This window comes from Meleagris gallopavo, chromosome 3, assembly GCF_000146605.3.
Source record: "Meleagris gallopavo isolate NT-WF06-2002-E0010 breed Aviagen turkey brand Nicholas breeding stock chromosome 3, Turkey_5.1, whole genome shotgun sequence".
Classification (NCBI taxonomy): domain Eukaryota; kingdom Metazoa; phylum Chordata; class Aves; order Galliformes; family Phasianidae; genus Meleagris; species Meleagris gallopavo.
In genome coordinates this window covers 36,374,054-36,389,006 of record NC_015013.2, presented here as the reverse complement: position 1 = coordinate 36,389,006, position 14,953 = coordinate 36,374,054, and the positions used below count along the sequence as shown (strand labels likewise).

At 39.5% G+C, this 14,953-nt stretch overlaps 1 protein-coding gene across 1 annotated transcript in view; it reads right to left on the bottom strand.

Annotated features, from left to right (window-relative positions):
• Positions 1–1,891: 1,891 nt before the first annotated feature.
• The window catches only part of LOC104910222 (myelin basic protein), a 16,007-nt gene continuing 2,945 nt past the window's right edge, over positions 1,892–14,953 (bottom strand). Inside the window, exon 2 of the mRNA XM_031552783.1 lies at positions 1,892–6,490. Within this exon, the coding sequence (XP_031408643.1) occupies positions 6,042–6,490 (449 nt within the window). The 3' untranslated portion in view covers positions 1,892–6,041. The remainder of the gene's footprint in view (positions 6,491–14,953) is intronic.

Here is a 14,953-nt window from a genome sequence, read left to right as displayed (position 1 = left end):
AAAAAAAAAAAGACATGCTGAACTCATGTGCAGGTTGTTTATATGTATAATTGCTGATAGCAGCTTAAGTTAGGAGAAAAATATAATGGCAAAGAGAGAAAACTATTGCAAAATAAATACACGTGGCATATTTAACAGCATATTTCTTTGAAACAAATACTCTCAGAGATGAAAATGCCAATGATGTAGTTGCTATAAAACGAGAGGGAGAAAAAGTGGCCTCCAAACCCTGAGGTTTGTTAATTGTATGAAATGTCAAAAATAAAAAGTAAGTGTGTTACAAATGAAAGACAGGTGAGATCCAATAACAGCATCTTAAAGCAGTAGTGAAGGACTTTGTGTAGCTTGAATGAAACCTGGTCACTTTATTGTGCAATGGGTAACTGCGCACATCTACCTTGACATCTCAGGAGCTCCATCAGGTATTTTACATCAGTACATGAAATGAAAGCCACCAACTGCTGCTAATAACGTGTGTTGACGGTGGTACAAAATAAGGTCAGCAAAACAGACTATTAACTTTTTTTCTCAGTTTTCTATTAGGGAGCATTTACTTAGTTGCAATCTCAAAATAGCTATGAAGTTCAAAACATCGCTGATTTGGGCACCCCAGGATGGCAAAAGCGCTAAGGATTGCAGCTCATGGTTTGTGAAGAATTGAGCTTATATGATAGAAGAAAAACAATGGAATGGATTAAAATATAAAGTGATTGATTTACAAATAATATGGCTTGACTGCAGCAGAAAAAGTAGACATAGTGAGAGAGATGTAATGTTGGGTAGCGCAAAGCATTATGCTAAACTTTGTACATGTTCTTTGGACCTGCGTGTGAGCTCTGGGTTACCTCCCTGCCTTTGTCACTTGTTTAAGCCTGCCTAGATAAGGCATGGTTGGGTTTCTAGAAAGCACCATTATCTCCTTTTTAAACAGAATATTACACGAGCTGATGGGTAGAAGTCTCCAGAAACAAGCCAGCAGAAACTGAGGTGGAACATACTGTTATAAATGTCATAAAAAAGGGGAAGTCTTTTGCTGTAGAATGACCAGAAACAGTTATTTTTACAATGCTTTGGTTGATTTACTGGTATTTGAGTGGATAAAATATTCTAAAAGCATTTAAGTGCATAGGCTTTTTCCTGCCCATCCAATGGTGATTTCCCCTTCAAATTCTCATTGAAATCTTTGGCTGCTGCTTTGTCCCATTTCTGACTGCGCTTTGCCCCATACCTGCACTCAGGACATGATACAAAACCAACGCTTTACCAAGAATTACTGCTCGCTCTTCTAAGTATCTCATCTGAGCAAATTTGATTTCCAAATTCACAGGAATGATGGTTTCAAGATGCAAGAGCTAATTGGCTCCAGTGCATGAAATCATGTGTTAAATGTTAAGCATGTACAACAGATATGGGTTATGTGTGTTAAATGAAGATGTTAAACCGCGTCTTGTGCGATGTTGGCTCCCGAGCCTTCCACTTGTCAGGTGATATGCAGCACTTACCTGTTAATATTTGCTTCTTTTGTGCAGGTTACTTGTTTTTTTTAAGCAGACAAATCTAAAGTGCTCAGAAGCCTTGCAGACTGAATGAACGTCGGTGAAACTGGAAATTCTGACACTAATTCACTGTTAGGTGCTGCATCACCCCTTACTATGTGCTGTGACAATGAGAAGCTAGATTCGGTTCACCCCATGTGGATGTGCAGCCTTGGCTATTGAAAATCTATCATCTCCATCTAAAAGGTAAGCTCTATTCCTTTGTCAAATACACTTCCCACAAATTTAGTTACTTTTAATTACTTTGTCTGCCCTCTTGCACTATGAAGTGGTTTGTTGTGTTTCTGTTAATATATTAAAAGTATTTAAAAGAAATTAAATCATTAGTACGCCAGTTTTGTCATGTAAACAGTTTAATGAGTATATAAACAAAGCACATAGAAAGCAAAAGATTAAAACCAAATTGTTACAGTCAATCACCACAAGCTATATCCATAATATTTACACATACGGTGCTTGCACGGCAGGTTTACAAAGCCAGAATCTGGTGAGCAATGCCACTCCCTGAAAACCAAGACTTGAAAGTAAAAGATCACAGTATTCACAGGCAAACTAGCACTGCTGTAACTACTTTTCTCACAGTGCCATAGGATACATCAAAGCTTGCGCAAAAGATTAGATTGAGTTCAACGTGCTAAGAGAAAAGATCAATGAGTGCTCTGACAATCATGTAGGCCTGTTGTCATTCTTTGAGACCTTACGCATGTGCATCTTTATCTGCAACGCTTCAGCTCTTCATTACAATCATCCCCACTTCTGCTCATCCTGAGGAGCACAGAACTCAGCTACCTCCTAGCCCTAGGGTAGGAAATCCGTGTCCACCTTCCATACCCTTTGCACCCAAACACACAGCGAGTAGGAAATGCAGCTACAAGATTTCATACAGACCACAGGAGAACTTCACAAGGTTACACAGAAAACTGAAGCAAAATACAGAAGATGACTCAATCCGTTTTCTCTCACCAAGCCTCTCATTCACTGCCATTTGCCATTTTTTGCTCCATTGCGTTTTGTCACAAATGTAGTTTAAAGTTTAGTATGTTAATACATAATGTTAAATTGGGACCGAAGTTTTTGTTTCACAGTCCAACCCTAGCAGAACAACAACAAAAGAATCATAAGGAAAAGAATTAGAAAAGCATAACCAACTGATTTAGTCACAGGTGTTCCCATAAAGAAACAAAAGAGCACTCAGCATATACTGAAGCACGTTAAGACCTAAGAGACAGAGAGAGGTTTGATCACTGTAACATAAAGTTGCCCATACACTTCACAGATGTTTAGATAAATATTCCATAAAGATTAAAATGAACATAATTTATAGTTACACTGCTGTGTTGTGTGCTTCTGGAAATGTCTGCGCTGCAGGTTCGTTCTGTCACCTTTTTAACATCTTCTGTAATACGACTAAAATTATGCTGTGGGTAACAGCAGCTGTGCTTGGAATATTCTACTTTAATCAAGTTCTGTAAGTTCAAAATTCAAGCTTTACTTTTGATTGAGGATTCTTATAAAAATCTCAGTGGGGCTGGGGTGGAGAAAACAATGGCAAATGCACTGCTGCCCTGTAGAGGAGAAAGTATTTCTGTACATTCCAGTACTTCTGTTTTTATTTACTCCCCTGGGACGCCTACAGGCTCTTAATTTAACTTCAGAATTCCATGATAAGGGAGAAATCTGCTCCAAGGGAGAAAAGGAGGCCACACAACAGTTGCTTCTTTGTTCTTACCCCACCTTTCCTTACACAATAGTGAATATTATTCATTTATGTGCTTTCCAGCTATGGCTGAAAGATGAAAATGCCTCCACAAAGAATTTATACTGTGTTTTGCTTGAATGTCAGCCCTAAATTTGTACAAAGAGCGAGTATTGTCTTTGCATTCCAGTGCTTGCTGGTGTGGGCAGTTGAGATGCGTGCTCCCACTGGGCACAGCTCGCTTGAGAAAGGATAGGCACAAGGAAGGCAGATGCAGAACTGTTTTTAAAAAGCTTCAAAACTTGACTGCAAGCAAATAAACAGTATAGTGCCAGGAACTTCTCTATTTTAAGGTGCTTTTTTGGGGTAGTATCTTATTTAGCAAAGCCCTGTTTCCTTAGCAGAGTTTGGAAAACTGCCAGAAGACATCATTCTTGTTCAGCTCTTCCTTGAAACACCTCTGGTGTGTATCACTACTCTGACACTCTACAAAATTCAGCAAATTGCAGCTACTTAGGTTTTAAGCACAAATAAGATTATTTAGCCATCTCGATGTCCTCTGTATACATACATATAAATAAATGACACCACAAGCCTTCCTTGATACAAGAAACCAAAAGGCATTGATTCAAAGCCTAAATAAATAATAGTTAAAAAAAAAACAACCATACACAAAAACTGTTTGTGGCACTTGTTCAACATCTTCAGCACTGAAACTCTCCTATGGAATGGATTCCCAAGATATGTTTTCATGCATCAATATTATCATTGTGATAAATGGGGACAGAGATGCTTTGGCACTGAAGTCAGTGCTGATGTGACTGGCTTTTGCCAATATGACAAAGCCCCTCTGTGCTTCCAGCTGAAATATGTAAGCCAGGACTCCAATATTAAATGTAGTCTTTTCTTTTTTAAAGAAATTACTTCTACCAAGCAAAGAAGTGTTAACCATCCATAATTCTGGACTGGTTGTGCAGACATTAAGTGCCTCAAATTAACTTAACTACGGCAACAGAGCTAAGACAGATGGCACCCTGTCCTCTCACATGATGGATTATGTAGGGATCTGTAGAGAAGCATAGCAATCATGTTTACACGAAAGGATACAATACACAACTCTGTACGACTTGCAGCCATGGTTTAGTCATCGCTACTAAAAAGTGGGGTGGTTGGTTTGTTTTATTGCTAAGCAAGGGCGTATACACACCTCTGTCTAGCCTCAGTTTTTGGTAATGTTTTCTTGGCATTAAGAGCATTTCATATATGATTTGTCATTGAATAATGCTGTATATGGATAAAAGAGCAAGAGTTGAGCTAGCCAGTGAGGTTGCAGAACATAGCATTGTTGGGAACAATTTGTGATATTTGCAGTTTAGAAAATTGAGAATTAATCACAGCAACCGCTTGTTGAATGTTCTAGTGACAGTCATATGAACATCTCCATCTTTAGTAGATGAATCTTTGTCGTAAGCATTATTGTCACAAGCATGATTGACCCCAGTTTGTAACTATGAGAAACAAGAAGACCAGAATACCCAGCTTGCTTAGTCCTAGTGCCCAAGTTGGGAAGCTGCTGTAGCTGTGATCCTGAGGTTGTAGAGCATTTTTCATCCAGTGGTCTACACAGTACACCAGCTCTTTAGGGAAGCACAAGTACAAGCTGTGCTTTCAAATCCATAGCTGAGCAGTGCACTGACAGCCTGCAGGTGTCACAAGATCACAGATCCCCATTAAAACACCATGCCCTAATGTAATGCCGTCATGATACAACTTGTCTGGGAAAGCTGCATGTAGTGACCCGTCCCAGCAAGCACCACAGGGGAGCAGATAGCACAGGTTCTCTAAGGTTACTGAAAAATTTGTGGCTAGCTGGCAAGTAGGAGCATTGCTGTTTGTAACATATACAATTTGATCAACAGTATCAAACAATACATTTAGCTAAAATGAGGGTTTTAGGAACAGTTCAAATGGTTTTGTAGTGTGTAAATACACAAACACAAGAGCGCTTATTTTCATTGTACCCTTTGCTATGTAATTGATAAAATGAGTTTTGGCTCTCCAGGAACAGTGAACAACATACAGTATCTATCATACTTATCAAAGAATGCCAATGAATTCTAGGTGAGGAAACAGTACAGTATCCTTTCATCTATACCTTGATTTTCAAGTCAGAATGCATAAATGATTTTGTTACACAATTTCTGATATTAAGATATTAAATGCTCAACATATAAGTCTTAGCTGGACTTTTTTTGCACAACTCAGCATGTCCCCTCAGCAATGCTATCAACTGACCTTAAAATACGCTCTTATGCAAGCAGGCTGAGAATCTGACCACCGTTCTTTTTCCATCATATATTCCAAGTCTGTCCCACAGTTACTGCCCAACTATCTAGCCATCATCTTGCATTTAGTGCTTTCATCCAGCTCAGTTTTGCAAATATTTAAAAACAACACAAAAGCAGGCTCATGTCTCTCTCTAAACAGCACAGCATACAAATGCACATAATGCACCGTATAGAATGCTCATAGAAATTCCGCTTGATAATGTTTCTAAAGCCAACTGGATTTCTAATACTCCTTGTCACAACCCAGAAATAGCTCCTTGTGTTTCTCAGATCTATGGGTTTTTTTGTTATTTTCAGATCAAAGCCAAGCATTAAGTTACACAACTGCAAGTACTGTCTTGCTGGCTAAGTCAACTCTTGCATTATCGTTGTTACACCTTCTTTTCAGTCCCACCCTTCCTCTTTAATTGTACTTTTTTTTTTCTGTGGCTGTGCAGTTCTTTATTCCTCAGAGCTCACCTTGCCGAAGCCCCGCCGGGGAACGTGTCTGTCACCTCCAAAGAATCTGCCCAGCGAGTCAAGTAGACCCGAGTCTCTGTGCCTTGGAGATCCATGTCGAGCATGGTCTGTAGTGCTTGCAGATGCCATTTTTGATCCGTGCCGGAAAGAGGAGCGTTTTTGTGAAGCCATCAAATCCGAATTCTCTGAAGCTGCTGCACTGTCCTCTTGGATGGTCTGTAGCTCGTCTGACTCTGAGGGCCGATCTTTGAAGGTGTTGTCTTCTCTCCCTGGGGCATCTCGGGAAAAGAGGCGGATCAAGTGGGGGCGACCGGCCGTGTCAGCTGGGTGGGACTGGGGCCAGGCATTCTTCGGGTCCGCTGTGCCTTTGGAGTCTGTCACCGCTGGGCTCTTCGTGGAGGTCCCATTGTTCTGGTTCACATCTGCCTCTCCTGCAAACAACAAGGATGAGATATGAATACAGGCCTGTGAAAAACAGCCCGGGAACAATGCTGCTTTCTTTCCACTGCCTTGAGATGGCCATTTAATACAAAACCCGTAATATGTGCAGTTGCAACGCAACTATGTTCTCTAGCAGCCTGCAAGAACATTAAGCTATCTTGGAACTGAAACTGCAGTGATGTCCTCACACAAAATATGCAGTAGTTCTAGGTGCTTTTTTGTTAGGGTTTTTTTTTCTTTTTTTTTCAATTAGAAGTATTTGTAAATAGATTAATAATTTGTTAGAAGCATAACTGAAATAAATTAATTTTGTTTATGTGGAAGGCTTAGTGACCCTGAGGCTTTCAGCTATAATGTCTGGACAGTCAGATTTCCAGTACTTTCCATTGAAGACTGGAACTCTAAAGTATACTTTTTGTATCCTAAACGGGAAAGTAACAGGACTGAGCATTTCCCAGTGCATGCTCCCCCTCTGCGCTATCAGAGCTTCTCCACCTGATGGTTCTTTGAATTTCTTTTGTATTGAATTTCTCACTTAGACCCCTTTAATAATGAAGCAATTCCATTAAATTCATGAACAAAAGCAAAATGAGATGTGAAAGATTTCTTTACTTCTTAAATTATCATCTCTTCAAACAAGTAAAGAATACTCAAATGCAAACTCCGCTTTGCCTCCCAGGACAGTTTTTCTTCATATGATGCCTTAGCTATCTGATGCTGAAGGCTATGAGCAAAGCTGTCCCGATTGCATTTACTATTCATGAGAAGTGATAAAAAGGATAATCAGAACCCACTGAGCATTTGTCTAAGAGAGGCTCCAAGACAGATTTTGATGTGTCAACGTTTGCTGCCTTCTCTACAGTTGGGTTCTAATGCATGCACTGAATTATCTGCAAAAAAAAAAAATCAGTTACAGCAGACGCAGCCCTTCACACATGCTCTATGCTGACAGAAACTGAATTTTTTGTTTGCTTGTCTTTCTCTGTTGTAGACTAAAAAATGTAGATGCATACTGCATCTAACATGCCTTCGCAGGAATACAAAACCAAACCAAACCTGTTGGTAGATTACTGCTTGAGAAGCATCCTCAGAGCAAACACTTCTCACAAACACACCCCACACACAAATACCAACTTTTTTGGAGTTAATGAAGCTTGAAATTTCAGAGAGAAGCTCTAGTTAGTCAGGTGTTACTTTTATGGTCTTCTCATTACCTCATTAAATCTCCCTTTGCTTTGACCTTTGCTGCTATGTGAAGGGCAGAATCTGGCAAATACTGCTAAGTTTCTTAAGTAGCCAGGGCTTCAGTACTTCAGAGCAATTTTGAACTTGATGTAGTCATTTCATACCATTTTTCCCACCCACAGGGCACTGAAGAAACCTCTTCTCAGGCTGAGAACAATTCTGAAATAAATTTAAGGGTAACAGCACAAGACAGAAATTATGATTTCTACAACTATATACCTAGTACTTACCAGGTGACAATTTGTTGTTATCAGTTAGTCTGCTGCAGTTTTGCACAGCTTCTCATATGAAAGTATTTTGTGCAATTCTGCTCTGCACCTTTGAAAACTACCCAGACTATGTTAGGGAAACTTAGACTTTCCTTTGGTTAAAACACTTGGAAGTATTTCTCAGGAATATACTTGTTTAACTACTGCTAATTTTAACTTAAGACCTCATCAGTGGAGAAGAGGAAGATATTTGCTGGCAACTTTGTGATTTTAGTTTTCCTGAGAAGATGCTTTTGGATTTCTTACCAGTTACTAAAACTCAACCGTTTTTCCTTAATCAAATGAAAGACACAGTAGCACCACCAATATGTGACACTTTCTGAAACTTCAAGACATTTTAAATAGCAACCATAACCCTGGATTCTATACCATATACAAATCCATTCAAGGACAGAAAAAGAAAAATAAACAAAAGAGCTATTGTATTTAATTAAATGCATTAACAAGACACCAGAGCATCTGCATACTAATATTTTTTACAACAGTTGTGCTTTGTGTCACTGAATACGTGTATTGGTAAGCAACAAAGAAGGGCATTTGTGCCATAAAAGTTGCTTCTGTGAGCTGTGAAGTATAAATCTTTCTGTATGTTCTATTTCAGTAATGAAAGCATACATTTAAGTAAGTTTTTTTCTAGATTTTGTTCATGTTTAAGTGTTCTTTAAGGTGTAAAAATACATAGTATTTATTATTACATAATAAAAATATTTGAACTAAGTGAAGTTTTGAAGTGCATTTTGAGAGAGCAGCCATCTTTAGGAGACCCAGAAATAATGGAAAGTGCGAACATTTGCTTATCAGTTCAGTTAGAAACAAGTATTTAGACTTCTACTGAGGCCCATCATAAACATAGGGCAAGTTATATTGACATGTTTTTTGTTTGGTTCTCCCTGCAATATGAAGTTCTGCTTTGACAGGGCTGTATAAGACTTAAAACAAGCAAGAATAGTCTTCCTATGACACATCATTTCTACAAGAGAAAGCTGTCAGGGAAGAAGAGGGTTTCAGGCATTATTTAAAAAAAAAAAAAAGTCTTGCAAAATAGGTTAATTTTAAGAGTAAACATAGCACAATGCATTGCCATAGGCATAACTGGAAGACTATTAAATTGTACACTGTTGGTCTGAGTGGACAAGTCACTCTGTTTCCAAAATGAAGAAATATAGATGAACCAAAAAAAATCCAAACAGTCTGTTAATGAAATAAAACGAAAGGGTGCTTTCAATGAAACAATATTAAAAGTAACCTCCATTGTCTTTAATAGGAGCCAGGCCACACCTTGCTATGCTCAAAACCACTGTGCCTTAAAGCTCAACTTGGCAACAGTGATTTATCCCATCTCTTGACAATGAAAATAACATCCCTAAATAAGCCTCAGCCCTGTTTGAACAATTGCTACTGTCAGAACCTGTTTTATACAAAGCGCACATCACTAACTAGCTAGCAATAGGACTAGAGGGAATGGCCTCAACTTGTGCTAGGGGAGGTTCAGGTTGGATATGAAGAAGAATTTCTTCTCAGAAAGAGTGGTGAGGCAGTGGAACAGGCTGCCCAGGGGGTTGGTGGAGTCACCTTCCCTGGAGGTGTTAGTGGAAAGGGTAGATGTAGTATGGTTTAGGCTATGTAGTATGGAAAGGATAGTACGTAGGACATGGTTTAGTCAGCAATGTTGGTGGTAGGTAGATGGTTGGACTAAATGATCCTAGTTCCTAGTGGTCTTTTCCAACCTTAATGGTTCTACAATTCTACAAAAGAAAACCAGGCCAATTCAATGTTTAATTTCCTTGGAAACAGAATTCAACTATGGTGCTCAGCAGTCTCAAGTATCAAAGGCAAGTGTGGCAAACACTGTTGAACCTGTTAAATGTGGCTGAAGAAAGGAGTTATCTGGTCAAATTACTTGAAGCTGCAAAGCTCGATTTGTCTTCAGTTTCTATGCTGAGACACCACAGACAAAAAATGGCTTCCAGCCTAACTTAAAGGATCTGTGTAGAAGGCAGTATGCCATCAGACATTTTACTTCAAGAGCTAATTACTGGGTTTGTCTGATGCTTGTCATATTGTTGAAAGTCAATTCTAAAAAACATTTCTGTTTGGAATAGAAACACTAGTTTGAAAAACAGTTGGTCACAGCTACGAACAAAACCAGAACAGATCTACTGCTGCATCATGCCTTTATACAAATAGTTTCCCCATTTGCTACACTAGCAAAACCAATACAGAGAAATGCCAGTGTGTATCATAACATAAATCCACAGGAGATCAACTATTGTGGTTAGCTAAGGGACCACTTCCATTACAGGCCACTCTCCTCCTGCCCTCCTTACCTGACCTTGTAACTTCTGGGGGAAACACTCCTACCAGAGATAAATGTTCTCTGTAGCTTCAATACAATTTCATAGCATAAGATGAATATTTGTCTACATAGGAAACACAACTTTCCCTATCAGCTTGTCAAACTGTAAACCAAACCTCCACAAAAATGAGAAAACATCTACTAAGCACAACACTTTTGACTTTTCCCTCACTGCATACATTAGACATTACAGAGCACAACACTCCTACCAGACAAGAATAAAAGCTGTTTCCATTCTACTGGTTGGCAAAGTGCACCTCTATCTACCTCACTTATACACAGCAGTTGAATAATGGTATAATGGGGCACAATTTTTCACACATACACACACACACACACACACACACACACACACACACAACAACAACAAACCATCAAACACAAAAAAACCAAAAACAATACCTTAGTACTCAGTATAGAGTAAGAAATGAAAAGGAAGAAACACCCAACACTCGGCCCAGTACAGACTCTTAACTAGCTGTTACCAGCAGTGTTGTATTAACTTCTATTGAACAAGACTGAGTAAAAGAGAAAGATTAATTCTGTACTACATCTTGGGTTAATAAAGATCATTGGCTAAGCATGTAGAAAAGGATTTTCCTGTTGTTAGTAGAGGCATGACAGAGTTTTACAACTGACATTTAGATTGCATTGCTGTGGCCAGACAAATAAAACTTTCACTTGTAATTTCACAAGGTGAGGAGCCTGACAAACACTGCTTTCCACGAACCCCTGGTGATTTACAGAACAGCAGCACCTAGTCAAACTATGCAGGCAGCATCATGCTATCTTGGATCTACTGCCAGTCTGAAAACAGATATCTTGGCATAGCTGCTTCCTGACTGAAGAAACACCTCACCCTTCCAAGCCCTCCCTGGCCCTTTCCCACTGAAGCAGGGCTCTCACAGAGCAGAATTTACCCTTGCAGCACAGCTTGCATGAAAACGCAGAAAGGTTTTGCTGGGAAGAAGGGCAATGTCAGCTCACATCCAATCACAGAAATACCTGTCTTCACAAACTTAGCAAGAGAAAGAAATGACAGTGCCTACATTACTTATGCTCACATTTTGAAGGAAATAAGTATTGCACTGCATCAGGTGGAATAGGAGGGGTAGGGGTTATACCCACTTTTTGTGGGCTTCTTAGTATGAAATGGGAGAAAAATTCTGCTTGCATAAGAGAGTAACGTTCAACAGTTCTTCCAGTTGCTAATGACTACCGTATGAAAAAGTAAGTACAATTCCTCTCACTTCATTTCTGATGCTAACTTGAAATGTATGACAATTCACAAGTAGCTATTTTACTGGGTAAGGCACCCAATAAAATCTCTCTTTGAAACAACTAGTAGCCTTCTACAGATTGGACCAGTCAGGGAAAAGCTTACTTCCAACACTGAGAAAGATCCATGCTGACTTGACAGTTTCTTCTCAGTCCCTTCATCACCAAAGGGAGAGGGTATGACTGCAAGTCTGAGCTGCACCATTTTCAGGACTTCTCTCAACTGTATGAAACACAATTTCCAGAGCTCATGCAGCAGAGTTTGGAAAAATCTGTCTGTGAAGTAGTTTATCCAGAGAGTTACTGATAACAGAAGACTGGTTACATGCACACAACTCTTTATAAGTAAGTAGTATTGCCCAATTGTGTCAGTTCCTTTAAAAATACAGGACTGACTAGGGGAGAAAACAAAAGCCTCCAATATCCTGTAAAAACAGGCTGTCCGTATGCAGCTGGATCTCATTTTGCTGCTCCTGGTCCACTAATATTAATTTCCAGTTTGACATTTTGCTGGTTGGGGCACAACAAAGGATTTTCAGATTTTAAGTACTGGGCTCCATCACTGCAGTGCTCATGCAAGCAGCAGCAGTTTGCAAGGGTTCCACAGAATCTGCTTAAAACAATGACACTTACGTGGCAGCAACCATTCCAAGACCATGCTTATATGGAGGCACACTATAAAATCAGAAGCAACACAAATTGTAAATTGTGTTGTTTAACAGCAAGGATCACTTGCCTTACCTGCTTTCCTAAGTTTGCCTCTTTCACTTCAGAGGCTCAATGCTTTAAAATTAGATGATGAACATGGAGTAGAGGAGATCTCTGTAGTAAGCAGGTGAAACGTGCTGTGTTGGATTGTTGCTGTGGTATCCCATTCTGTAGAGTAACCACACTGATTTTTTTCAACTTACGAGGAAAAACCAAGATAGAACAAATGACCAGATGAAAACATGTAAGAATGTGTCATTCATCTGGAATGGTGACACTAATAACAATGCCGAATTCTTGCCTTGTGATTAAGCAAACGGTACATAACTACTACAGCCCTTGCTGACAATTTTATGATTTAAGAGAACTGGTTCTATACAACAAATAAAAATACACCATGCATCCATTACAGCTGAGGTTCAGCATTATCGATACACTGAAGGCAACTAAGTTCTACAGCATCTCTGTGTAAAAACTAGCAATGCTGTGTCAGAGATTTTGGATATACCATCACAAGGGGCCCGCTTGTGGAAAAATCTTGTCTATCATTAGGCTTTTTCCTAATGGACATGTAACTCCTAGCATCTGCATGTCAGAGATGAGAAAACACTTGCAGTCTGTGCAGCAGTAACTCAGCGTTGTAGTTAGTGCCCAGAGTCTGGCTATTAATAGGAAGCATGTGTGGTTGCTGTAGGCACAAATGTGTAGATGCTCCGTTACCCACTGTGAGAGGCTGCTCTAGGAGCCAGGTTTTAGACTTGATGGAGAAAAAACAACATCAAACCATCCTCAAACTTTTATACTCAGTGTTGCTTATACGTTCAAGTATCCTCTTACTATAGAAATTTAGCACTTCATCACACAGATGCTCAATTAAAGCAGCAAAATGAGCTGTAAAGCAGCAGCTGAAATAGCTTTTATGGACATGTCTAAGGAAACGGATCGTAGAAAGACAGCACGCAATGTTTTTCAAATGGTGCTAGCAGTAGTTGCATAGCAACTGTGTCTTCTTCCATTACTGATGATGCTGAAGCTTAAAACCAGAAATACAACAGGCCTTTCTTCTCAAAATTACTCTAAGAGTCATGCCAGATTCAACACACAAGAAGTTAGCAGGGGGCAGGGAGGAAATTGTTATCTGTAGCTGCACTGAGCTTCATTTCCTCCTCTTCCCCTGTTCTAGTTGTTTTGTATATTACAGGATATATATTTCTGCAAAGCAGTGATGCATCATTGCATGAAATTACCAGTTACTCCCAACTTCTGAGGTCTTGCAGAATGATTTTCTATCCAGCCATGTACTGCCTTTACATTCAGTGCGGTTAGGTGAAGAAAGCTAATGGCGTGGGAGCACATGTAACAAAAAGAGAACTATTCTGGACCTTGTCATTTGCTTCCCGGCTGCATGAAGGTGAGGTATGCTTATGAGCATGCTGAAATGAACAAATTTCATAAGGAAAAAAAAAAGCATTCCAAAGAGTTAAAAATATACCTCATGGGAAAGTGTTTTTTTGATCAAGATAGCGATTAACACCCAAGAGCCCCGCACTCTGCCTGTTTCCACCCTGCTGGTTCTCTCTGCCCCTGGCTCACAATGAGGAGTCGGAGCAAAGCCCACACGGTGGCCTACCATTGTAGAGGAATGCAGCAGTGTAGGCCTGGCTTGCAGCCGCTCACTCTTGTTTTCCAGCAACTCTGGCATTGCCTCCATTTGCTGAGGGTTACAAAGGAGAGTACAGAAAACAAAAAAGCCTGTGGTTGAAACCAGTGGGACTTGCTATGGCAGAAATTTGGAATCTATGAGAAGCATGTGGCAGCTCTCCATACAACCCGCAGAAGGTTTATTTTTAAAAGAAGAAAAAACAAAACTTAAAAGAATTTTATCCACCCACCAGTTTCAAAGAGAAATGTCCCTTTGTTACTACTAGAACATACAGGTTTGGTTTAAGGATCATCGTCCCACAGTGAAATGAGCTGGGGCATCATTTGTAACAAACCATTTTGTGTACTCAGAGGAAAAATGAAATTACCTGTCTGATCCATCAGCATGTTATCATAGAATGGTTCGGGTTGGAAGGGACCTTTGAGATCATCTAGTCCCAGCTCCCTGCCATATCCTCACAATTTGTACAACTGACCAATATTAAATGAAGGATTGCTTGATTATTTTTTACAGTCACCTTGAGTATGAACAAAGTTATGTTGCAAAACCTGTAGATATAACCCCTGCAAAAGTGAGAGCCCAGCAAAATGACTAGCACTTCAACAAGATTGCACAACAACTCATGCTATGGTTTGTATTTTCCACATCAGCCATGTTGTTTTTTTGGTTGTTTTTGTTTTGTTTTGTTTTGTTTTTTTCTTTTCTCAGAAATAACCTGTTCCTGTTAGTACAACTGAATACACAGTATTAGAGTTCTTTTATAATAATAGTGAGCTCAGGATAGTGACTGAGCCAGCTCGTTCAAAGGCTCAGAGCATGATAAGCGGCATGCAAAGCCAGCTGTATAATATATGCTGTTAAAAATCATCATGCAGCTGCCTCAAAACAGCACAACAGCACTTGGTTATTCAAAACTCTACAGGATTATTGTTGT